At 48.8% G+C, this 26,526-nt stretch overlaps 1 protein-coding gene across 2 annotated transcripts in view; it reads left to right on the top strand.

Moving 5' to 3' along the window:
• SLC49A3 (solute carrier family 49 member 3) overlaps positions 1–25,943 on the top strand; it is a 75,617-nt gene extending 49,674 nt beyond the window's left edge. Inside the window, exons 3-10 of one of the 2 annotated variants that reach the window (XM_080372733.1) lie at positions 577–796; positions 6,676–6,752; positions 6,870–7,007; positions 7,574–7,690; positions 9,279–9,431; positions 11,517–11,674; positions 12,588–12,700; positions 14,157–25,943. In XM_080372733.1, the coding sequence (XP_080228859.1) occupies positions 577–796; positions 6,676–6,752; positions 6,870–7,007; positions 7,574–7,690; positions 9,279–9,431; positions 11,517–11,674; positions 12,588–12,700; positions 14,157–14,311 (1,131 nt within the window). In that variant the 3' untranslated portion in view covers positions 14,312–25,943. The other variant, XM_080372732.1, reaches the window with a different exon arrangement.
• The last annotated feature ends 583 nt before the right edge of the window (positions 25,944–26,526 follow it).

The raw sequence follows: 26,526 nt of genomic DNA, 5'->3' as shown, positions 1-26,526 counted from the left end.
GTTTAAGGAGCAGCAGGGCAGGGTGCAAGCAAGGGACCCCTGCTCAGCTCAGAGCCTGGTCTATGCTAAGCCAGCTTGGGACCTCTACGCAGTCTTATCAGAAGTAAGAGTGTTGTGTAATTTGGCACTGGAATGCTAGCATGCTAGTAGTATAGAAAAGCATTGGCAGGATGCATATCCTGGATGATTTATTGCCATGATCTTTGGATTGTCACAGCAAAATATGGGTGGATGGCGCAAACTTGCAGACAGAGTGTACTTACTGAACTTCTGATTTCTCATCAATTTCACGACAGTCTGCTGTCTTGCATGAGCTACATTGTGGTGTAGTCGTTATGTGGGGCCAGGGCAGCCACCTTGCTCCCTAAGGAGACAGGTAACTCACTGTTGGATCATCCAGGAGCATCTTGTAGTGGCCCAAAGGGGTGGGGGCCGTCTGCAGGCAACTTTCTGTGCAATGATTACTAACACCAGTGTCTCCTGTAGTGCATCTGAAACTGCTCATGCAACTCTGTTGTATTAAGTTCTGCCCTTCAGGCTTCAGCACAGAACCCCTGGCTGTTTCTGTTTCTGCAGGTGATCCTGAGTGCATGGCTGAACATGGTGGGTAGCATCATCCGGATGTTCAGCGTCCTGAAGTTCTTCAGCTTGGGTCCCCAGAGTTACTGGTACCTGTTTATTGGGCAATGCCTCTGTGCACTGGCACAGCCCCTTATCATCTTTTCACCAACAAAACTGGCAGCACTATGGTTCCCAGACCACCAGAGAACGACAGCAAATATGATCGCATCAATGTGTAAGTGATAGCTGCAAAGCAATATTGCTGCTTCCCAGAACTTGCTAGTATTTGTTTGCCTTTCAGAGGCAGCAGGCAGAGGAAACCCTGTGTACTACAGCCATTTGGGCCTGCAAGTACAGCTCGGCTTGAGTCTCATAGCCATGTGCAATAAAGCAGTGCCTTCAAGGCCCTGAAAGGCAGGCAGGCATTACTATGGTGAGGAGCAAGAAAATGGCCTTAGCCACATCCAGGTGCAAAGTTCAAAGTAAGCCACCCAGGCTGCCAGTCTTCCTCTCTGCTATGAAAAGGTGATCATCTTTGCCTAAATATAGAGGCTGGGGACAGCCCTCAGTGTTACCGTATCTGAAGTGTGTAGCTGCCTTAATTTTACAGCTTGTTAGGAAGGTGCCCAAATTGCATCCGATGCCAGTGCTCACAGTTGCCAAATTCTGTTAACTGGATAGAGCTGAGGCTGCTGTAGCAATTGTGTCCACCAGTTCATCCAGTAGCAAGGCTGAGCACGTATTCCCAATTGGCATGTATGCATGCACAGATAAAATATACTCAGCCGGCCGCACAAACATGTTGTGTATGCTAAATGCAGCAGCACTACCCACACAGAAACCACATCTGCCTCGCAAAATGCCTGGAAGCAGGGAAACTGGAGCGGAGGCACCAAATATGCTTGTTCTAATTTCGTTCCTCTCTTGGCTCCTTTGGGCCTTGCTGGAGACATGATACTGCACTTGACAGATCTGTTTCTTTCCTCCATGTGACACTTTTCCCAGCAGCCAGAAGAAATCTCTTCCTCACTTCTCCAAGGACTTAGAGGTGCCCCAGAAACTGGGCTGGCTCACTGGCTGCAGCTGGGAAATGTCACAGTACCTACATGTGTGAGGGAGCCCCACCTGCCCTTCCCTCAGAACAGCTAATAGCCACCTTCCATGCCCCGCTGCCTTGGAGTTGTGAGGAAAGGGTAAGCGTGGGGAAAAGGGCTGTATAGGAGCACCCCTATACAGCTTTCTCAGTGCAGGTCCAAACCCAGAGCACAGGCACTGTTGTTTAGCAGGAGTGGATTTATGGTGTCAGAACAAATAAATTCTTTTTGCACTGCCTTCCCTAGAATAGGGTAGACCTGATGGCTGACTTTGTTTCCCAGGGCTGAGATAGACCTTCACCTTCTCTGCTAGAGGAGGAGCTCTGTTGCCGTGTGGTGCAATACAAGTACTACCAGGGACCACTGGGCACTCAGTCCTTCACTGCCCTGAAGGTCTCCAGCCTGTAGAAAGCTTGCTCTTTTTGAGAGAGCAGCCAGAGCTGCCAAAGAGCATTTATTTCACACAGTGTCCTCCATCCTTTCAGAATCAAATGGATCTAACTATGGGAAAAAATAAAACTGAAAAGCAAGAAACAGTGGAAACCCAAGACCTGAAGCTGTTCAGTTTGTGGCATGTTGAGATATCAGTGTGAGGACTGAATGGGCTGTGATTATCTGCTGCAACACCTGCATATTGCTGTGTAGAGGGACTTCCATTAATAATGTCTGGTTATACACCCATTACTGTCTGCTGTACAAAATCAGGATTTCATTTCAAGAAAGTTTAAATATTGCCTAGAAGGAGCATCTGCCACAGGCCCACTCATTTACTCCAGTGATTAATTACCTCGCTGGTAAATATCTACATGTTGCTTCTCATCTTGGTGCACCTTATCCCCCAGCTATTTAGTCTTGTTCCACCAGTTTGTCAGGTAGTTATGGACAGAGTCACCTCTTTCGTGCTTTGTCTAGAAAGACTGAATGTCTCCAACCCAGTCACTTTACAGGCATACTTCGCTTCTTCCCACATGTCTCCATGTCTGCCTGTTGCTCACAAGAGCTTTTTCTCTCAGCTTGCTTCAATTTATCAATACCCATTTCATCTCTTAATGCCAGACCAGCACTCAGAATTCCAGTACTACCGGTATTAGTACTGCACACAGAAACTGGCACTACAGCCTCCTGTCATATCCCCACAGCTCCTGGTAGTGCCTCTGGGTGGGCTTCCCTGTCCCTGTGTGGCAAAAATGGACGCTGCACCCAGGATCCTGCTGAGCAGCTGAAATCACTGTGACTCAGCTGTGCTCTTGAGTACTTACTCTCAGTTCTCCCCATCACCTGTAGAGACTTGCTCACAAAGAAGCATTGCAGGGCAAAAAGCTGATCCCCTGTGAAGACCATGAGAAATTCTCCTGTCTCAGGAGAAGAAAGACTTTTCTGAGTGCACTGAACTCTGCTTCATCCATGGGATTCTTCATTTACTGTGGTCTGTCAGCATGTAAGTTTCTGCACCTGTGGAGTTTTCGTGCATCAGCATTACTGTCCACAAAACACACAGCCCCATTGCAGAGTACTGCAAGCCAATCCACCAGGACTCCTGGACCATAGTGTACAGTTGATTAACTCCACTGATCTTTCCATTCACAGTCTAGGCTCATATAATTTCTCTTTCCAGGAAGAGGCTGAAACCCTGTAATTACGCAGATAGTCTCACTTAGTCTTTTTATCTCAATGTGCACATTTCCACCCCTCATCCATACCTTCTGGAACTGGTTTTGCATGCTGATTGTTCATGGAAACACCTGACTCATTTTCAGGCAGTCCCCTACAACACCCAGATGCATTTGACCCCAACAGAGAAGTTTTAATCCATCTTCTCGGAAACGATGTATAATTGTGTCCATGTACTTAGAAGCAGGTAACATTTCACCAGTGTGAATAAGCTAGTCCTTTCCCAAGTACAGAGCAGAAATGCTACAGTTGTGTGCTATAACAGTATTAATTATGCCTCAGCAGAAGGTACCTCTTCAGATTCTTATCCAACGCCCTGCTCAAGCAGGGCTGGGCTAGATCAGGTTGCCCAGTGTCATGTCTAGTCAGGTTTTGACTGTCTCCAGGGATGGAGACGTTGCAACTCAGGAACTTGTTCCAGTGTTCAACCACTGTCACAGTAAAACCTGTGTTACAGTTTGGGCCCACTGCCTCTTATCCTGCCACTGATCAAGGTTCTTTTCTCCAGCCTGAACAATCCCAGCCTCTTTATGTATGAGAGATGATCTGGTCCTTTAATCACATCTTCAGGCCTTGTCTGGACTTGCGCCATTACTGTGTGTCTTGTATTGAGGAACGCAGCACTGGACTTGGCAATCCAGATATTTTTCACCAGGGCTGAGGAGAAGGGAAGGAGATCACTGCCTTCCACCTGCTGGCAATGCTCTCCCTAATGCAACCCAGGGTACTGTTGAGCACCTTTCTGCAAGGGTGCATTTCTGGCTAATGGTCAACTTGCAATCCACCAGGACATGACATTCTGTGCAAAATTACTTTCACAGCTTCTCCAGGCTGATCAGTCCCAGCTCTCTTAGTCTGTCCTCATGTGATAGAAGCTCCAGTTCCTTTTAATCATCTTCTTAGCCCTTTGCTGGACCAGTACATCCATGTGTATCTCATACTGGGGAGCCCAGAACTGAACACAGTACTCCAGATGGGGCCTCACTAGTGCCAAGTAGAGGGGAAAGATCATGTCCCACTGACAATGCCTTACCTAATACAGCCCAGGATGCTGTTGGCTGCCTTCACCATGAGGTTATGTTGCTGGCTTGTGGTCAGGTTGGTGTCCACCTGGACACTTACTTCCCACACCAGGTATTTCTCTGCAGAGCTGCTTTCCAGTTGGTCAGCCCCAGTCTGTACTGGTGGATGGGGTTATTCCTCCCCAGGTGCAGGACTTTACATTTCCTCTTGCTGAACTTCACAGGGTTCCCCTCCGCCCATTTCTCTAGCCCAGGGGTCCTCACACTTTTTAACCAGGGGCCGGTGCGGATGCAGTGGCAGGCAGCCATCTGCGGCTGCTTGGTTTCCCCCGCCAACCTCTTGGGGGGGGGGGAGGGTTTCTGTAAATACCGGGGGCTGGATTGAGGACCCCTGCTCTAGCCTGTTGAGGTTCCTCTGAATGGCAGCATAGACATACCTTTTGTCAGGCACTCCTCCCAGTGTCACATCATCCGTAAACTGGCTGTGGGTGCACTCTGCCCTACTGCCCATGTTTTCCGTTAAGGTTAAGCTGTACCGGCCTCAGTATCAACCCCTGGGGTGCACCACTAGTGACTGGCCTCCGGCTTGATTTCATGCTGCTGCGGCTAATCCTCTGGGCCCAGCTGTTAAGTCAATTTATCTCATCTCACTGCCCACTTACCTAGCCAGCACTTCATCAGCTTGTCTGCGAGGAAGTTACAGGAGACAGTGTCAACAGCCTTAGTAAAGTTGAGACAAAAACCATCCACTGCTCTCCCCTCCCCAGACAGTCATCTCACTGTGCAAAGGTACTAAGTTGGTTAAGCATTTCTCCTTTGGTCACTACTCCTGTTCACTTTGTTGACCTTCATGTGCCTGGAAATAATGTCCAGGATTGGTTGTTCCATGGCCTTCACAGGGATCAAAGTGAGACTGGAAGGCCTGGAGTTCCCTGGATTCTCTTTGCCCTTCTTGAAGATGGGAGTGACCTTTACTCTCTTCCAGACCTCAGGAGCCTCTTGGAATTGCCACAGCCTTTTAAAGAAAACAGAGAATGGCCTTGCGATGAAAACAGCGCGCTGCCTCAGCACTCACTGGTGCATCCCATCAGTCCCACAGACCTGAGTATGTGTGGTATATTGAATGTTCCCTAACCTAAGTCCTCCTCCATGGGAGTAAATCTTCCTTGCTCTAGACTTACCTCTGGTCTCAGAGCCAAAGGCTGGTCTTACCAGTAAAGACTGAGGAGAAGGCAGCATTGAATACCTTGGCCTTTTCCATGTCCTTTGTCACCAAGTGTCCTGCCCCATACAGCAGCAGGCCCATATTTTCCCTAACCTTGCTTTTGCTGCTAATGTAATTGTAGAAGCAACAAGAAGTTACCTGTCACATCTCTTACCAGACTTAATCCCAGGCTGACTTTGCCTTTCCTAACCCCATCCCTGTACATTAGTAGAAAATCAACTTCACTCGTTTGAATGTTTGCAGAAAATTGCCTTAAAGTTAAAAAATTATCTCCCGCAGCTGTGGACGTTCCCAAGCAGAGCCCCAGGAGTGCTCCTTTACATGCTGCTCAGCTCCAGCCCCATAACAATGCAAACTTGCTGAAGGTGCACTCAATCCCAGTGTCCGTATCACCAAGAAAATGTTAAACAGCGCTGGTCCCAGAAGACCAGTGGCATCCTGGTGACCATCAGGAAGATCATGGCCAGCAGCTTGAGGGAGGTTGTCTGCCCACATCTGCAGAGCTGTGTCCAGTTCTAGGCCTGTCAGTACAAGAAGGACGTGGACATATTAGTGTAAGTCCAGTGTAAGAAGATTAAGGGAATGGAGCATCTTTCATGCTAACCAAGACCGAGAGAACTGGGACTGCTCACCCTCAAGAAGGCTCGGGGGGATCTTGTGCGTATGTATACATGCCTAATGGCATAGGTGGAGTAAAGAAGGGACTACCTCTTTGTTACTGCTGCTATATAACATCAGGACAGATGACATGGATTCATCCATCTTCATTTTATCCCTTCAGCTCAGCATTTACTGAGGCAGCTTTGTGAGGGTGAGAACACTGTAATTCACAGATGAAAAGCAGTTTACAGGAGTTAGGGTTTGTAGGGAAAAAGGTTTATAGAATGGACTTCGTGGGGCTGAGGGAACAGACGTGGCAACAGTAAGACTACACAGCTTCTCCGAATGTTCCCCTCCTGGTTTCTCCCTATGCATTCCTCATCCTGTCCTTACTCATTGCTCTGCTGCATACTGCAGTTCTGTTGCTGACTGGCAGTAGGGGTATAGGCATGATTCTGACTGCTTGCATGAAAAAACTGTGTCTCTGTTTATTTCCTTCCAGCCAATCCCTTGGGTGTTCTTATAGCAAACGTGCTGTCACCTGCACTAGTTCCTGAAGGAAAGCACATCCCATTGATGGTAAATGAAAACTATTTTAATCAGCTAGCTGGCCTGGTTGGGGTCCAGCTGATTTATTTATGTGGAGGTGGTGGAGCTGGAAAGACTGGTAACGTGTCTTTGCTTTGTGTTGTGTAGCTGGGTGTTTATGCAGTCCCAGCAGTAATGGCTTGTACTCTAGCAACTGTGGGGATTCACGAGAAGGTTCCTCCAACGCCTCCTTCAGCTAGTGCCACTAACTCCACCTCCCAGCCATTCCTCACGGGGCTCAAAATGGTAAGTGTTGTAGCACAGAGAGACACCAATGCTGGAGCGAGGGATGCAGCCCTGCCAGGCAGTGATATGCTGGGGAATCTGCTGACAAAGCAGGCTCTGAACACCCGACTCCACCAAACCCACTATGGAAAGCTCCCTGAAGGAGAACGGTATCTCCTTCCTCAGGGAGTGGAGGATGCTCACAGCAAAGCTGCAAGAGATGCTACCTGGCTTTTCAGCTGTGGGCTGGTTGCAGTTCACCTGTCTCAGACAGGCACACCTGGGCTCATCCAAGAGGACCACACAACCTGAGCTTTCTGAGCAGGTGTGGTAAGAGGTGGGACAGCACATGGCAAAGTGAAGGAAGAATTTGGGCCCTGTTGAGATCCTTCCTCCCTATATGGTCCCCATTTTAACTTGTCCTCTGGCTGAACTGACAGGGGAGAGTCAAACTTCTCTAATGACCAGAGGGTTGCCTTGTCAGCATTTCCAACAGGGCAGACAGAGCCACTGACCCTAAGACTACTGTCACAACCAGGCCTTTTTCACCCCCTCCACTTAAATTATATGTTAACTTCTTTCTCTAGCTCCTGAAAAACAAGCCATACATCATCCTCGCAGTGTGCTTTGGAGGAGGAATTGGGATGTTCACCTGCTTTTCAGCTCTGCTAGAACAGATCCTTTGTGAAAAGGGGTATTCAAATGTGAGTCTTCTTCCTTTCCTCCCCATTGTCCACATCATCTGTGATACAATCAAAATTATTTTTCCTGATAAGGGACTCAGAGCAAAATGAAGATAGTTCAATATGCTGTACTGTCTCATATCTTATTTGCTCACATTAACTAATGCAGATTAAGCAGTACATTAATCCAGAGCACAGTCAATCTCTCAGGTATAATGGATGATCTGCATTTTCGTTACTGCCCATAGCTAGGTTCCCATTTGCACATGAAAAACCTTTACTCCTCAAACACTTTTTAGGAGGAAGAAGTATTGTGTTTTTTCTAAGTCTATGTTTATGCAGCCTTCTGACACTTCCCATAGTGGGATGGGGCCCAGGCAGGCCCTAGAGTGAAGCTGAAGGCAGGCTGATGCAAGCGCCTTTTCCTCTTTCCACAGTCTGACCAAAGCCAGAGCAGCAGAGGCAGTCACAGGTACTGTGACAGCTCTTCTCCTGTCCTTCCCATGATGCTGGCCAGGTGCTGCTTTTACAGTTGAGCACAGTGTGTGCACAGCTGGTTCCTCCTGCTCTGTCCCTGCAATAGCAAGGGGCTGCCCCAGTTCCTGTGTTTCCCTTTGGGCAGGCAGCACTTCAGTCCTGCTGCTTGTATCCCCACGGAGGTCCTCTTAAAACACATCTTGAAATGTTAAGTATGCACATCTACATGCCTGGTCTCTGCCCGCTCCCCCTCAACTCCCAGGTCTGACACCTGGCTATTCAGTGCTCCATAGCCAGGTCACATTTACACACTACATTGGCTTTTAGTTGAAAACCTTTTAAGCTTTGCTTTCTGTGCATAATAATGTTTCTGTCTGTGTGTGACTGGCCTGCCCTGGCCCTTTAGCTATTTCAGATACCCTTTCCTTCCAGTCTGCCCCTGAGGCTCCCAGAAGCCTCCCTGCTTTCAGGATTGGTGTCTGCATTGGAATTCTTACAGAACTGAAGAAGTGGGACAAGCAAAGATAGTCACTGCAGGCAACAGAGCATGTACCCTGTCCTAACTACTCACTGCCTCTCTAATCAGAGGCTCACTGCTTCTCTAATTAGACCTCCTTGCTACAGCCAGGTGTTGCCATGTCTCATCTAACAAGCTTTAGGGCTGCTAGCCTGGTGGAAGGCATTCCGCCAGTGCAGGTCCCTCATCCCCAGTAGGAAAAGGGCCAGGAGCACAATAACAGACAGGAGCAGACTCCAAGGCAGTTGAAGCTGTTACCACCAGTGGTTGGCCCTGGAGGAGCAAAGAACAGTCTCATGCTGGGGCTGGAGCATTTAATGCCAGGGAACTGCTGCTACCCTGTTCCCAGCCTCCCTTGCCAGGTCTGCAGAGACGTGTCATCTATTGAGACCTTGGGAGTGCGGTGACCCTGCTATCCCTACATACTTATAGCAGCACCTGGGCCTTGTTATTTGCTGCTTAGAGCCCTGGAGAGGCCTCAGTTACTGCAACAGGCAGGGAAGCTTTTCCTGCCTCAGTAAGTGACCCACTAGCAGCAGGCAAATGGGTCAGTGATATTAAAACCTCTTTCCTAACTGCTCTAGTTGCTCAGTCACTTGTTCTTCTGCTCTCCAGGAATTTGCAGGCCTGAATGGAGCACTGTTCACAGTGTGTGGTTTGTTGGGTGCTTTCCTGCTAGGCCTGTATGTCGACCGGACAAGGAATTTCATAGAGTCCACCAAGATTTGTTTCTGTCTCAGTGCACTTGCCAGTATCGTGTTTGCAGTGGTGAGTTCTCTCTTGTGTTGCACCATACCTGTGAGCTTAGTTCTGTTGCCTTCAGATAAATCAATTCAAACCAAGGTCATTTTATGTCATAATATTTATTAAGCCACGTGTTATACTTTGGGATTATCTTTCTGAGCTAGGAATATTTTAAAGAAAAACCCTTTACTGAGGATTTCACAGTCACTATGGAGCCTGAAACAGATGCTTCAGGATATAAATAAATTGGCATAAATTTTCTTCCTTACATTGGATCACCGTGTTTGTTTACTGGCCCTGAGACAATTCTTTTAAAAAAGAAATGGAATTGCTAATTATTCATCTTATAAAAATGAACAAGAATGCCATAGTTTTCCCAACATCTGCCTTTAACAGTGGTGGCAGCCAAGTTCAAGATGACCAGAACTTGCCTAGTTCTGCAGTATTTCCTTGAGGAGGACAAGACAAGAGAGAGGCAGAAAAGAGGGACACTTAATCCATCCAGGAGAGGAATGCAGAACCTGGAAACTTTACACGCATGGGGCTGGCCTGCAAGTACTGCACTCGAACGTAGTCATTGCCAATGGGAGTCATCATGTAGTAGGAACCTGAGCGTGAGGCACAGGACTCCTAGCATTGCAGAAGACCCAGACAGGTGCAGGTCTCTGCTTTCCCAATAGGCTTCTGCTGTGCATTTCTCCTATGTGTTGAAAAATCCAGACTTTCAATACAGCATGATCACAACTTCCTCTGGTCCAAGATCCCAGTGATGTTAGCTCCACTAGGCAAATGCAATGCCTTGCTTGGTGTAAGACAACATGCCTAAAGCAGATTTTTGCATTTCCCCCATTGGAACTCTGGCATTTACTGGGGGGATGCTCTGAATACAAATCAGCATGCCTGGGCTCTGGTAAAGCATGAGTAGGCAAATGGCTGTGTCAGGAGTAACAGGCTCCCTCCTCCCCTTCCCTCTGTCCCCTTCATCCCAAACAGATGAACTACTAGTTCAGTGTAGTAAAACAAAAAACACCCATGCAAATCTGCTCAATGCCTTGACACTCTGAATTTGAATTCTAGACACACAGAGTTTTCCTTGACTTTACCAGTTCAGCTGGGCCAGGCCTGCTGCAGCCATGCCAGGACAGATACCTTGTGTTCCTCTGTGGGATTTTATTACTATATATAATGTAATATAATATCATATAATATGATATGATATAATATATGATATGATATAACATAACATAATATGATATATATTATATAACCATTAGCATGGTTAATGAAAGAGGTACTAGCACTGTGGCTGCAGGATATATGACTTTGAATTTACTAGCTTTGGCTGGACAAGGCCGTGCTCTTTCTTCCAGAGTTAGGGACAAGGCTGTTCTAGGCACTAAACTAATCTCCAGGGCTTCTGAATGTTTCAGGTGGTTTTTTGTTTGTTTTATGTTTGGCTTTTTTCTGTGGTAAAAGCCCAGTGTTACAAACATGAGTCTGACATGATGAGGAATAGTTTTCCTTATTGCTGAGCTGCAGTGACTAATCATAGAATCATAGAATGGTTTGGGTTGGAAGGGACCTTAAAGATCATCTAGTTCCATCCCCTCTGCCATGGGCAGGGACAGCTTCTACTAGACCAGGTTGCTCAAAGCCCCATCCAACCTGGCCTTGAACACTTTCAGGGAATAGTTCTCCTTATCAATGAGCTGCAGCAACCCAGTGAATTCCCATACGTAACCCAATGCAAACACCACTTCTGAAATGTTAGCTTGCACTTGGAGGACGTTGTGTGTTTCACTTGGTCCTGGAGGTATGCTGAGCACATGCCTGGTAAGTTACTGACCAGTCAACTCACAGTAATAAGACCACACCAATGCTTTTCAGGTAATTCTGCTGATCCTCTTTCCCCTTACTTAAATTCAACAGATAAAGCTCCATCCTGTAGCCATTTGTTGACTCTAGAGGGTTGGAGGTAAAAGAAAGATTTCAGGAACAGGTAGGGAAGGTACTGGTGAGCCCTTGGGATTTCCTGAAGGTTATGGGTTCAGAGACTTCCTGTACAGTAGTGCTGACACTGAGACTTCGATGTTGCTTTTCTGCCTGCAGGCTTCTCAGTTCAGACATCAGGCTGTCACACTGGCCATCACCAGCTCGCTCTTTGGTTTCTTTGGTTTTGCCATCTACCCCATTGCCATGGAGCTGGCTGTGGAGTGCTCCTACCCTGTGGGAGAGGGCACATCTACAGGTCTGATTTTTGTTGCAAGGTAAGCAGACAGGTTAAATCCAATTGACAGCTGAACTTGGGTTCACACGCAGACATGCACATGTGTGCATGCACACACATACACTGGCCACAAATTTTGGAACTGGTGTAAAAAAAAGCAAGAAGGAAGATGTAGGTCTTGCTTGGGACAAAGCGGGATTTAACCATGCCCGGCATCACCCATCTTGGAAGCAGATGAGGGTTGTATGCCTGAGACAGGCACGCATTCCCATGGCAGTACAGGGACTTGTCAGGTCTTAGTGCTGAGAGAGATGGGGCTTATCACTCACAGGGCAGCTGGTCACAACAAATGGGGCAGTAACAGTCCTTCCCATGATCAATTTACATGCCTAGGGCTGGCACTGGACTGCAGCAGGAATGACTTGTTGAAACCTTAAACGGTGATATACGTGGCCTGGTGCCGTGTGTGTGTCAGCTGGAGCTGCGGCAGCAAGAAAGATCAGTCAAGGAGGGGCAAAAAGGCTATTGTCTCTCACTGGTTGTGGACTTTGTGGCTGCTGTGAGCCAGCTATGAATGATAAGGAGGCTGAAGTCATAGCCTGAATTTTTCCCATCCTCATTCGTGCTGTGAGAGGCATTTCCAAGTCTCTGCCCAGTGGTTAGGTCTCAGCTCCTTGACGGTTGTAGTTCAACATCTGCCTGCCCCCAGAGGGAGTATATAGTGGTCCTGCCACACTGGCCCCGTGGCTGGGGGTGTGCTGCAAGGCTGATCTGGACACCCTGTGAGCCAGGGCCAGTTAACTAAGCACCTGGGCCAGAGGAAGCCAGCAGTAGCTTTCTCTCTAGAAGAAGCCTGCTCCAGAAAGCAGTCTCACTTTCTTCCCACTGGGGAAGCTGGACTTGTCTGCAGCACTGGTGAATCAGGCAGGCACCGTGTTGACTTCTCCCCACAGCCAAATTGAAGGTGTGATTTTAATGATTCTGCTACAAGCCCTTACTGTCCGAGTTGCTGATGATCCATACTCTACCTGCGCCCTTGACCAGGATGGAGCCCGGGACTGGACAAGTAAGTATGTCCTTAGGAAATGATGCTGGACACTCACTTATACCCCATGTAGCCCCCCCTCTCCTTCAGGTCTCACTGCAAGGGGGCCTGTAAGACCCTGTTGCAGAAAGTCTCTTAGCTACCCTTCCCAACCTGATGGTGCACTCCTTGCTGCTCCTGCTAAACCAGGCCTGCAGGGTTGAAATGGGAAAATGTCTAAGGTGCCATGTATGCTGCTGCTGGCTCTGGTTTAAAATTCCTGTTATGGCCACCCTGCAGAGACCTGAGCTTCACCAAGCTGGAAAGCAGCTGTTCTGGGGGAAAGACACTACCACATAGCACAGCCTGCGCTGCTTTGCAGCATGGGGGGCCCAAGACTACAAATGCATTGACTGAAAGCTACTTCCCTTGCTTCTGCACACACAGTTGCCTGGGTTTATAACATGCCAGTACAGCTTTGTTTTGACTTATTCCACATTTCCCTTCCTTTCCTAGCTGGTCAGGAGAGGAGAGCAACTGAGATGAGCAGCACAAATGTGTTTTCAGTACAGGCTAAGCCCTGGGCTTGATCTCTCAGCTAGTTCATAGTTACGTAGTACTGACACCAAGTCCTGGGGACACACCGTAACACAAAGGCTGGCAAACACCTTTTAAATATATCCTGCTTGGCTGAGCAGAAACTACCCAGAACAAGCTCCACTAGCTGTCAGGGAACAAGGCTTCCCAATAACTGCCCCCAAAAAGCAATTTGACTGCTTCATGTCTGAAAGCCCGCAACTCTCCATCTCATCAGATCAGAGCTGAATCTTATGATTAGGTACCTATTCCTACTAATTTTGCGGTCTGATACATGCAGGAACATCTGTGGAGAAAGGCATGGAGGTGTGTGAGACACTGCTGGAGCAGGAATGTAACTACTTCCAGGCCTTGTTGCACAGCCTTTTAGATTTACTTCTTTTTTTCCTTCAGAAAAGATTCTTTCCACCAAATTTGTGTTTGATTAAAGTTTATCCTTAGTGAACCTTTCCTACACTTTGCTCTCAGGTGATATAACAAGAAGCACTACCTGTGTTGACCCATTCTCTTATGAAGTTGAAGTGTTTTGATTCAATCTTTCTGGTAACTTTCTTCACCACCCCTCAACACTCACAACATGTGCACATACAGAGAAATACACTCTTCCACAGACACACTGTATGCACCACTGTAGGACCTGCAACCTGTGGGGTCATGCAGGACAAAGGTCCTGGAAACCTTCCACATTTCACTGAAATCCTCTTCCTATGCCAGGGTTCCATGAGATAAGGTTTGGCTGTTACCAAGCTGGCAGGCCCCACTGTGAGCTGCACCCTGCCCTCAGGGGTAGCCCCTGGGAGGAGATCACCCAGGCTGTGTGGCTGCTGGGGAGCTGACCTCTAGACTTCTTCACCCGTTGGGGGTTGTGAATTCACTGTCTGAAAGTGTATCTTCCTTGCAGCTCCGGTACTGGTGCTGGCTGGCCTCTGCAGTGCTATGGCTTGTTCCTACGTCATCTTCTTCAACACTAACTACAAGCGTCTCCTCGCTGAGACAAACAGTGGTGATTTGGTCAAGGCAGAAGATACAGCAACAGCAGATGTTCCTGAAGCCTGACCAGACCAAAAAGGGGATGCCCAGTAAGGGAAGGACTCAGGCCTGTGGGCAGGGACCATGACTGCAAATGCTCAGCTGGCACACTGGGTATCTGGGTCCTGTGCACAACAAGCGATGGCTAGAGCAGGGTCACTGGGGCACCTTTGCTTTGCTTCCATCAATCTTGTATTTATTTGTGAGCCCAGGCTGTAAGAAAGGCTGTGCTGCCAGCTACGCAGGTAATGGGGATTTTTAGCTGACTTGATTCAAGCTAAAGAAATGTTGCAGAGGAGAGAAGCATGATATTTCAGCTGTTTTTTCATTTTCATGTACTTGGGTCGGGGGTGAAGCTTTCAGAGGGGTGGAAGAGGGGTTTGCTTATCACAAACTTAGTGAATAACTTCTGTTTAAGAACTGCGGTTCTTGTACGGCATAACAAATAAGGTTAACCTTAACTCTAAGGTTGGAGCTAATTGTACCTCTTAGCTAAAGGGCAGTAGGAGCTACAGCATTCTTCCATTGCAGCAGGGGAGTGTAGGTGTGTGATCTGTAATACAAGTCTCTTATAATGAGCCACTTTGTCCTCTCCTACAGACAGGAAAAGAAAAGCTCTACCTGCAGTGCCACCTGTAAAAGAAAGTATCAGTAAGCGGCAAAGGTTAAACGTGACGGCATTCCTCACCCTTCTGGTCCTCTGCCAGATGCTGACACATTCAGGATAAGTTTGATTTACTTGGGCTTCTGTTGTTTCTCCACCTCTCCTGCAATTCCAGTGGTTTTAAGTTTTCCACAAGGAAAACAAACCCACTGGTGTGAGTAGTGGCCTTCCCAGGCCTAGTCATACTCCCATAGGGGAACACTGAGGAGGCAGCTCACTTTTTGTGGAATGATACAGCAGTGCCTGATGTGGTGGAAACTGGCAGGAGAACTGGCAAAGGTGACCACATAGAGAATGCAAGGGCCTGTCATAAGTTTCTAGAGATGATGGGGGCTTTTTGGGGAAGACCAAATAAGAAACAACATCAACAAGAACCTTGCAGTTCTCTGCAACTGACTGCTGTTCTTCAGTGTTAGAAAAGATGGCTAGTGGCACAAAAGATTCCATTTGAGGTTCAGTTGCCCTAACAATTGCAATGGGTACAACTGGATTTTTCATTTTACAGTGCTTCCACAGCATCGCACTGCTTTTCCAGTGTCCTGCTTTATATGTACAACCTGACAATCTTCTAACCTGTAACATTTCAGTGGTAAAAAAATGGGATAGATGGGGCTTGGTGATGCTTCATACCATGCATCTTGCAAGGGGATCTGAGTACTTGCTGATTAAGGGAACATAATGCAAATTGGACCTGTGACTGGCTTTGTCCAGTTCAGCTATAGGATGATCCCAAAGAAAAATATGCACTTTCCCTGAGGACCACTGTACAGAGGAGTTCTCTCAGTGCCTGAATTCTCTTCACCATTAGCAACTGGAAATCCCTCCCTTTGTAAAACACCTAGATGCATCCTTCTAGGGAGCCTGCTAGTTCCTACAGCTCCAGCCTTGCTCTCACCAGTAAGCACTGATGTTTGTCAAAAGGAGTAGGAGGGAAGTCTGAAACTGAGGTGAAACAAGATCAGTTTGGACCTGTCAGAGGAATGAGATTAGCTGTCTTTTGCAAAACTAGCTGGTCTGTTCTGCAGCCCTGGACCTAATACACTGAACAGATTACCACCAAATTTACCTGCCATTTCTGAGTCCTACTGTGCTGGGAAGCAAGAAGCACTTGGTACTTCATATTTTTATATATTTACAAATGCTTATGTTTTCTAATAAAGGGTGGTTTAAGAAAAGATTAATCTTTTATCACTATATTAAACTTTGAAAAGTATTTTATAGATGCAGGGGTGCATCACATCTGCTATGTAGCACAAACCAAAGGTCTCCACATATGCCAGATGTGCATCAAGTTCTGCTCACAAGGATGATGTGAAAAGGTATCTTATGTCCTTAAAATGACAGTGTGAAATTAGCTGTAAATTGAACTGCATTTAGCTCTATTTAAAAGGGTAGCTTAAAGGACTGAGGAAATGGTGCTAGCAGATGTCTCCAAAATCTGCCATTGACCTGGTTAGAAAGTCTGCCTTGCACCAGCTAAGACACTCTTATTTTTATCCAAGTATATAAAAGAGATTTAAAGAGTGAGGTTTTTCTTTCTACTAATGCAGCAGACATGTAGGTGTGTGAGGCTAATTCTGAATTCCTGATGTGTGGTGGAGCAGGTTGTTCCTCCACTATGTGGTTTGTCATACCCTAGCAGCATGCCACAGAGGTGTTATGGCACTGCTAACAGTGAGGCCAGGCAGCTCACACAAATACCTGCCTTGCACCATCAGCTGTTTCTGCTGGCTCAGCTAACTTCACATTTTGTCTGTAGAACAAAAGAGGCTCACATTTCTCTGCTAGTCTGTAATTGCCACCATAGCTGATGTCAGCTTACTGCTGTACATTCTTCTCCTCAAAGCTGTGTAACTCATCTATCTCTTAGAGCTCATATTTAGATGTGTCATTCCCTGGGAAGCTTATGGAAAGCATGAAGCTGAAACCTTAGCAGGACAGAGGGATTTTGATGTTAAGGCATGGGCCTGGTAAGCTGGGGTGTGGACCCATGTCCTCTCCCTGCCAAAGGAGTGGTCTGGCTGCCTTAACAAGTCTTCTGTGACCACAGTAGCCCTAGCAGAGGCCTCTGCAACAGTCTGTAGGGATCACTGGAAAACTGGTACTGCAGAAAGCCTCTTCAAAGATTAATGGTCCTGGCTGTCGTCTGGTCTCACTAGAGGCCTTCTGCTTTTCTAAAGCCAAAGAAGAGGGACATAAAGTTCAGCCAACTGCTTCCATCAGATCTGTGGAACCTAGAGAAGTCCTCTTACACAGGCAGGGTTACACATTCTTGCCATCCTGCACACAACTGGGGCCAAGACAACACCTCTGTTGCAAGAAATGTTCCTCTTGCACAGCAGCCAGTCCCAAGGACCCTGGAGCAGCTCAGTCTGAAGGCTTTAAGCAGGACACTATCACCACCTGTCTCTAGAGCAGCTCTGCTTGGTGGAATACCCTTACAGGCTTCCTGTAGCCCCTCAGAACAGCCAACTCTTTCTGTCCTCTTTCTGCAGTCTTCCCTCAGGACTTCATGGGGCTGGCAGAGGAAGGTCAAGCTCACACAGGCTTGGGGGTGAGGTATGCTGCAGTCTGAAGACCTAGCAGCTCCTGCCTCTACTGGCCAGACTTGGCTGTAAGTGCCAGGAAGGCAAAAGAGGCACGGGCTGTAACAGAAAGCAGCCCCAGGGATGCTCTTGTGAGTACAGCTGCCTCATTAGAGACATGTAGAGAGGCTCTGGTGAGATCCTTTGTGCTGCCGTGGGATGAGTTCTCGGTGTCCAGTACATCCATACGTGCTCACAGGGGGCAGGGGACACACCAGCAAGTAAGTCTGCATTGCCTCCATGGGTATTTGTGCAGCAGCCCAGGAAGGCCTGCCTCTACAGAAAGGGGTCACCCTGACTGGAGTTAGGGTAGAGGTTGTCTACATTAACGCCTGCAAAACCAAACAAAACTGACATTGGTGCTGTCTTTTTAAGTAGGTAAAAGCAGACTTGTCCTCAAAGTCTTAAAAAAAAAAAATCCTGGGAACTTTAAGACAGAAGATACCTTTTATTTCTTCAAAAGAAAGAAAATACTGCAGCAAAAAAAAACAAACCTGTGTATAAATTGTATAGATATAAAAATATTGCAGGGATTGGAGTGGGAAGTGGAAGGAACACATCATGAAAAAAATTGTGACAACGGCTGGAGTAGCTATTCTGTCAGCTGTTATTGTCCCTCTTTTGGGACGACTGTGTTCCAGCACCTTTAGCCTTGAGAAAAGAGACAGATACAAGTTGAAATCAAAATGAATTATACTTTGGAGCTACAGAAAACTTTCTTGTGCCTTATACCTTTCTGAAGTAGAGGTTTATTTTCTTCCAATCCCCAGAGACTCAAGACCTGTTGTCCACTTCTCACCTTCATCTACACCTCTCTTTGGATCAATTTTGTCACAAGGATTTCATGGCCTACCAGTGAAAGCAAACTGTAATTTAGTTTTCTGGAGCTCTGTGAGGCTGGAGCTCTTCAGAAGAGCAAAAAGTAGCAGCTAGCATGTTCAGGTTCTGTGTGATACTCAGCAATCTTAAATAAAATAAACACCAAAAGCAACTAGTGCTCTAAAACTCCCCAAGGAATTTTTTATCACATGTTTAAAACAAGTGGCCTTACAGCTGCAATGCATTCATGTGTGTGCCTGCTTTGCAGGCAGCTCCCTCAACAATTTTGGCTCAAGTCAGGTGGTGGCATAGGATTGAAAAAAATATATCCTGGAACCACATGTGCTACAAAATGGGAACAAAACTAGCTTTCTTGGGAGCTTCTGTGGAAAAGGAGCCCATAGGAGTGGTAAAATATTATCAACTAGCTGAAGCATCTATTATAGTACTTTCTGCCTGGATACATTTCCCTCATGTACACACTCTGTGATCCTACTTCAGGAACTCCAGGCTTTATTAACATTTGATGATCATACTGGCATTTAGTTTGCTACATCCCATTCCTTTAATAGAAGAGAGTGATTTAATCAAGTGCATCCTTCTGGAGAATGAGGAAATAACACATCATGCCTGGAGGAAGAAACTCTGTAGAAACTTTGCTCTGCTTCACCCTGTCCATTCTGCCTTATCTCTTACTTTTAAAAAGGGACCCACCGTAGTTTCTGCTCCCCCAAAAAATCCCAAACTGCTCTCTGCTCAAAAGCTGCTTTTTTGAGCTAGAAGTCCCCTTGGTCTCTTTGGCCTGTTTCTGTGCAGGAAGAAATCTAGATAGAACCACTTCCAATCACCAAAGCTTCACTTTAACCTTAATACTACTACTACTGCTACCAGTACTACTACTATTGCTACTGCCACTCTACAATCTTTTCTTTTCCTTTTTCTTTTCTCCTTTCTTTCTTTTCTTCCTGTAGCCAGGCTTTTTCAATCACATCCAAGGAACAATTGCTTTGGCATTGGAAAAGGTATGGTTGTCCAGACCTATTGCTGGGGATGAACCTGCTGTGAGAGGGAGGCTGGACTGAAGATGCCCTGTCAGCAGCACATCTGTGATTCCATTTCCTGCATATGACTCAGCTGCAGAAAACAAGTGTGTGATTGACTCACTATGAGTCTGTACCCCAAGTCCCCTCTAGTAACTCAACCAAAAATGGGACCCAAACTTCTAAGATCTCTCCTTGCAGCTTGCAAATGATGCCAAGCAGTTCCAGCAGCTGACATGCCACATGTTCTATGGAGGGTGTCTGTCTGCACCTGCCCCACCATCAGGTATGAAATTTTCTAGGGCATCTTTAGATGGGTCACGGTCTGAGCACTTCTGAGTCCCCTCGCATCCTGTAAGAGTCCTTGTGTCTCACACCCTCCATGGCATCTTGCCCTGCAGGGATCTGCAACACAGGGGGCTGTGTAACCAAAGCAAAATTTTGAGTTACCCATGAATTATAAATGTGCTAATCAGATTAGGATATAATTAATACTAACTTCTCTTAAATACGTGTGTAAGTATACTGTAACGCAAACAGCATCATAGCCAGACACATTTTGTGGCTAAATATGTGAACTGTGTAATCAGCAAAGGGGCAAAGATGGGTGCGGGTGCAGAAGGAAGGTTTTCAAGTAGCTAAATGTTGCCAGAGATAAGCACAAGGAACTGCAAATAAGAAACATCCTGAATATACAGTAGAAAAACAAAACCAAGAAAGACTGTGGGGAACAGAGGAGCCCTCCACCCCATTTTTGGGAAAGCATTAAAGCATCAGGCATGATGGAGGAAAATCAGAAGAGATAGGACAAGCTCATTTAAGGCCTGATCTTTCTCCTCAATGCCTTCCCCTCTGTGACTAGAAGCCACTTGGGATCATAGCCAGCCACGCTAAAGAGATGGCATCAGCCCTGTGGTACTCACAGCTTATTGAGCACAAAGCTACAGACCCACAGCGTGGGAAATTAAGAGAGTACGATGAATATCATCTAAGAATGAATCATTAGCAAGAACTGCATTGTTAAGGAATAGATGTTCCATGCCCCAGCTGAAAACACACATATTCAGGCATCAATCCAAGCCTTCCTTCACAGGTCTCCATTCCTCTTCCCTTTGGAGTTTCCTGCAGGACACGTTCTCCAAAAAATCTGGGAAATCTGACAGCCTTCACTGGGTTTCCTCTGGCACTGAGGAAACACAGAGGAAAAGAAGTTGAGAGACTGTTGCTGTGCCCATCACCTTAGCCTGCTTTCCTCTGCCAAGCAAGTCCTGAGGGAAAAAGGGGAGGTCCCACCTAGGGGCTGCTGTTTCTGAGAGCATGTGGTATGCACGAGGGAGACATGGAAGGGCAGAGATGGGTTGCCAGCAGGCAGTCCTTGGTGTCAGCACTGAGAAGCCAAAGGCAGTCAGACTGGGGCTACTTAAGTCATCTGGACCTCACAAGAGAGGCAGGCCTCAACTTCCCAGTGTCACCAGGAAGGGGTGGCCTGTCCACCCACAGAGTCTCCACCTAGGGCAGGGGCCAAAGGGGCTATGCTCCCCAAACAGGTCACACTCCCTGAGGTGGTGGCCTTGCAGGAGCACAGGAGCTTACAGGCCAGTGTCCTGAAGGTCTTCAGGGACTTTGGCTCCCTGATCAGTCCTACCAGTGACCCTGCAAAGGAGCTGGGGAGGCAATCAAAAGCTGGTCCTCTGCTGATGGTCCACAGGCCTTCCTGGGCTCCCTTGTGCTGTCATGGTGCAGGCAGCTCCTGTGGCCAAAGCAGCAGCTGCCCCTCCATTTGGATGGGTAGCCCTTGCATACCCGCTGCTTCTCCTCCCCATTCCTGCCCTGCCCTGCCCAGCATTCTTCATCCCCATGGCCCTTGCTTGCCCACAGTGAGGGCAGGCAGCACTCCCTACCTATTCTGACTTGGTGCCTTCCTTTTGCACCAAGAACACAGACTGTGCAACCCCTGTGCAATCCCATTGATCATCTGGATGTGGCAGGAATGGGGGTTGCTATGCCCCTCGGGGAGCTCATCCCCCAGAATCCCCCAAAATAAGTGCCGTGACACCTTGCTTGGAGGAGGAAGACATGAATAAAATTGAGTAAGTTACACATCCAAAAATCAAACAGTTACAGCATAAGCATCCTTGCCTAAGTCTATCACTCCACATTGATTTCAAGACCCCGTGGTAGCCGCACGCCCTGTGGGCCAGACAGAGCTTCCCAACGGCTTTGTTAAGTCAGGGGCATTGCAGTTCCCAGCCAGAAAGCTGCCACCTCCAGTGGCTGGATGTGAGTATAGCTACCTGAACTGCAGTGTCTGTGAGGCTGTTCCCAGTGGTGAACACCTTCATTTTGAAAGGAATTAAAAAAACCTCCAAACCTAAAACAAAAAAACATGGCCAAAACTATGGTACATGTTGCACTACGGTAGGGAGGTTAGAGGAGCAGAGGAGGAAAAGAGAAGTTTTGGTACAGCTGCTCCGCAATCAGCACAACCAACTGCAGGAACAGGCATGCCTGCTATGGCCCAGTGGGCTCTGCCCAAGCGGTCTGCTCTGCAGGAAGGTGTGATCACTTATCAAATACACAGAAAAGTTCCACAGAACCTGCCAGGTAATTGTAAAAGTTTATGGCCATTGTGACCCCAGATTGTCGAAAAGCCACACACCTCAGTTTTGAAAGCAGTCCTCTCAGACAATCTCCCTTGAAGTCCAGGGAAGGCAGCTGTTGCACATGCTTTTTTAGCAGAAAGATGACATTAAAATGATGAAATCATCAATGGGGTGGAGGGACTTCAAGCTTAGGCAGGGTTACATGTGGCACTAATCCATTCCTTCAGTCTGCTGCTCTTTGCAGTGCTTTTAAATAAAAGACTGGACATCTACTGACCCTTTGCTGCCTCCTCAAGGAACCCTGACTGCACTGACTGCTCTAGAGCAGGGAATTGAACCTTACCAAGCTCTTGTCATGGAAAGTTTCCCTGGGTCTGCAAGAAACTGCAGCTTTTAATCACTGCTTGCAGTCTGCCTCTGCATACACAGAAAGCTTTGCCAGGCTGCTCTCAGCGATTCCCATCTGTTGCACAGTACTACAGGAAGGCTGAGCTCCACATCTGCAAAAGCCAAAGCCTCCAATTGCTTAGAATTAGCTAATCCAAAATGAAAAGAAGGTCAACTCTTCTGGGGTTTGGCAGGAATGTCCAACTCTCAAATACATCTCCCTTCCAAGCTGCAAAACCTGGCAAGAAGACTGATGATGCTGGGTGTCCCCCTTGGGGCAATTTGTGAAGCTATCCCCTGCCCCAAGTGCCAGTGTTACAGCAAGGAGGCTCTGGAGCACTCATGCTGGTCAGACCCTAAAAGCAGCCTTTGGTCTTCTTCACACCAGGGCTCACCTCAGACGATGCTGCAGCACACGGCTGTGGTCACTTCAGGGGGAGTCAAAGGCAAGAGGTCCAGGGCAGCCAGAGGGGCCGGGGGTAGTCCACTCCTGTCTCTAGGTGCATCACTCTTGCCTCCCAGAGGGAAATTTTCACTCTCTTCCAAACCCACACCTCACTGCATGCTGTCCTCCACAAAGGGGAGTCCCAAAAGCTGTATGACCAGAGTTTCTTGGTCCTGGGGGACCCCCTGGAGACTCTTCACACTAAGAGCCTAGTAGCAGACCAAACATGGCCCTACGAGCATACAGTCATGATCCCTGCAAGGCAGCAAGGTGATTCTGCAATGGAGACTATCACTGCTAGCCCTTCCTGGGGCACATCTGCAGGGAGATGTAAGTATGGGAAGTCAAGGTTGGTGTGAACAGCCCAGCACGGCAGGGAACTGCAGCTGGGCAGGCTATGGTTGGGTTCAGAGGAAGGTTTTTGAGGGCCTTGAAGTAGAGTTTTGGGTGATGTGGGGACCCTAGGACAGATTTTGGCAACTAGTGGCAGTGTTGGTTATCTCTGGAGACACTTGGGCATCACTTGGGATCTTTGCAGAGCCTGGGATATGGTTTGGACAGGTTTGGGGGAAATCTCTATGGGCCATGAAGCAGAGTTCTATGTTCTGAGGTTTGGGGACAGGTTTGTGGGTGTTTGTGTCTCTTGGGAAGGGTTTGCTAGTGTTTCAGGGCTCTGGGGCAGCGTTTGCCAGTAGGGGCCACTTGGGCTAGATTAGGTGATGTTTGGGGAGCTCTGGGGCAGGGTTTGGAGCTCACTGATGGCAGTTGAGCAGAATCTAGGGGGACAATGACTTTGAAGGTCTTGAAGCAAGTTATCAGGGTGTTTTAGGACTCTGCTGCCAGACTGGGAGGCATTGCAGGTACTGGGGCAGGGTGTGCGGAGGCCCTGGGGTAGGGTGTGGGTTAGGCTGCAGGAGGGCTTCAAGGGACCTGAAGCAGGGTCTGCAGGCTTTTGGGGGCACTTTCCCAGGTTTGTGGAGGTTTTATGGCTCTGGAGGCAGAGTCTGGGAGTTTTTGGGGTAGAGAAACTTAAAAGCAGGGTTTGTGTTGTGGCCTGGGAGTAGGTTTTTTGGGATTGTGGGGACATGCAGCCAGTTTGGGGATGTCCATGGCCTGATGACAGCTCTAAGATAGGGTTTCAGGTCTCTGAAGGTCCTGAAACACTTTTTGGTGGTGGTTTGGAGCCCTTGGACAGGACTGTGGGACACTGGAAATATGTGGGCACTGTGTGGAGCAAATGGGATACCTGAAGCACAGTTTGGTGGGGTTTTCAGAAAGACTTATGGTGACCTCAAGCAGGATGCAGGGGTCTTTGGGAGAACTTGCACAGAGTTTGGGGGGACTGGGAATGCTAGGACAGGGTTCAGGGGTGTTTGGGAGAGATCTTTGGAGCCTGTGAAACTGTTTTGTAATTGTTGTTGTTGTTTTGGTTTTGTTTTTGTTTGTTTTGTTTTGTTTTCACCCAGCATTGGGTCAGGTTTTAGGGTTCTTGGGACATTTTGGCAGGTGTTGGGAGAACCTAGAACAGGAATTGGGAGCTGGAAAACATTTCTGGAGGACCTGAAGCAGGATTTGGGGTGTTTGGGATCCCTAATTCAGGTTTGGAGATCTTTGGGGACTATTGATCAGGGTTTGAGGGTCTTCAGTAAACCTGGTCATGGGTTTGGGAGGTCAGATGAAGCTTTTCGTGTTCCTCGGAAAGGGAATTCCTTGGGGAATTTTTGAGCATGAGGCAGGTTTGGAGTTTGTGTTAGGGTTTTGGGGAAGTTTCTGAGTGTCTTGAAGTAGGTTTGCTTGGGGAGCCTGGGGCAAATCTGGGGTTTTGGAGAAATCTGGGCAGGATACAGGGTCTCTTGGAGCCAGCAAAAACTATGGCACATTTGGGGATATCTGAGGTTTGATGTGAGCTTCAGGACAATGTTTGGACCCTTTGGTGTGGCCTGGGGGAGGTTTGAGACGCTTAGAAGTAGTGTTTAGGATGTTTGGGGATGCTTGGGCCAATTTAGGTGGGTCTTTGAGGGCATTTGGATTTGATTTGTTTTGCTGGCTCAAGAACAATCCAGGGTGTTTGGGGGAAGTCTTTGGGGATCTGGAAGCAGGATTTGGGGACTTTCGGGGCCCATGGACATGTCTGGGGTTGTGTGGTCACCCTGGGAAGGACCTGTAGATGTTTTGTGGTTTAGAAGAAAGGTTTGTGGGGTCTTTGTGGGAAATTAGGGTCTGTGGGTCTTTAGAGGATGACTTTCAGGGGCTCAGAAACAGGGTCTGCAATTTGGGGGGGCTGAAGCAGCTTTGGGCAATTTTGGGAGTACCTGGGGAGGGTTTGCAGGTATTGATACCTACATGACATTCTCTGAGGAGTGTTTGGAGGTATTTGAAGGGCTTGGAACTGTGTCAGAACTGGAGAGTACTAGGGATACTCAGGTGGGCTGTAGGGGTACATGGGGGCACCCTGGAGCAGGGTGTAGGGTGTTTTTGGCTGCTGGAACAGGGATGGGGTTGTTTAGAGGCATCTAGGCAGGGTGTGGGGCCGGAGGGGGGAACAACAGCTGTTGAGAAAGATTTGGAGGGGGGGCCAAAACAAGGTTCAGGGGTGTTCTGAGGCCCTGGGGCAACTTTGGGGGCCTTTGGGGTTAGTCAGGCAGGGATTCAGCACCCTGAAGCCAAGACCTCGAGGGCCTCAAGCAGAGCTTTGGGCACCTGGGGGCAGTCTGGATTTTTCTGGGAGCACTCAGGCCTATGTGGTGCGTTTAGGGACCACCGAATACCCCGAGGCAGCTGTGGGAGTTGTTTTAAATTGAGGGTAAGTGTAGTGAAGGGCTGCCTCAGTGCTACCAGGACACGTTCTGGGGGTGCCCTGCCGCTCCCCCGGCTCCCGACCGCCCGAAGACAGCCCGGGGGCGGCCCGGCGCCTCGCACCCCCACCCGGCAGGGCTGCGGGGGCGGGCGGCGGCACAGGCTCCGCACGGCAGGAGCCGACAGGCCGCGTCCGCGGTGCCCGGTAGCCCCTGCGGGTCCGCGAAAGGCCGGTGGCATCAGAGGGGCTGTCGTGGTGCGTAGGCACCGCTGCGTGGTGCGGGTGACACCGGTCTTCAGCAATGTTGTGCCGTCTGCCACTGAGCTCCTGCTACCAGGCGCCAGGAAGCAGCAAACGGTGCCAGCCTCAGCGGCCACCCGCGAAGGCCCACCGGCTGCGCTGCCGGACGGCGCCACCGGGACGCGACCAGCGCCCATCCCGCTGTGGGGCGCAGCGCGGCGAGGGGCCGGGCGCAGGCTGCGGGCCGCGCATGCGCAGCGCTGTGCCTGCAGTACCGCGGGCGGGCAGCAGGCGGGGCCGTGCGCACAGCCGCGGCGTGGCCGCCTTGCTACGGGCGGGAGGAGCAGCGCGCATGCGCAGGCGTCCGGGCGCAGCACGGCGAGCGGCTGCGCGGGGGCGGTGCGCGGGGGCGGTGCGCGGGGGCGGTGCGCGGGGGCGGTGCGCGGTGTTCCTCAGCGCTGCGGTGGGTATGGGCACCACGCTGCGCGCAGTCCGGTCGGGAACAGGACGGGGAAGAGGAGATCCCCAGTACCGGCGTCCTCCTGGAGCACATTCTCCAGGTCCCTGCCCTGTGTCTCACCGCCTCTTTCCCCTTCAAACCAGGGAAAGGCCGCCTTTCCCCCCGCAGCGCCCCGCGCAGGCACGGGGACAGCCGTCTGTCC

Source organism: Falco punctatus (genome assembly GCF_963210335.1).
Source record: "Falco punctatus genome assembly, chromosome: Z".
Classification (NCBI taxonomy): Eukaryota; Metazoa; Chordata; class Aves; order Falconiformes; family Falconidae; genus Falco; species Falco punctatus.
The sequence above is the reverse complement of the archived record's forward strand: the minus strand, read 5'-3'. Positions and strand labels throughout refer to the sequence as shown.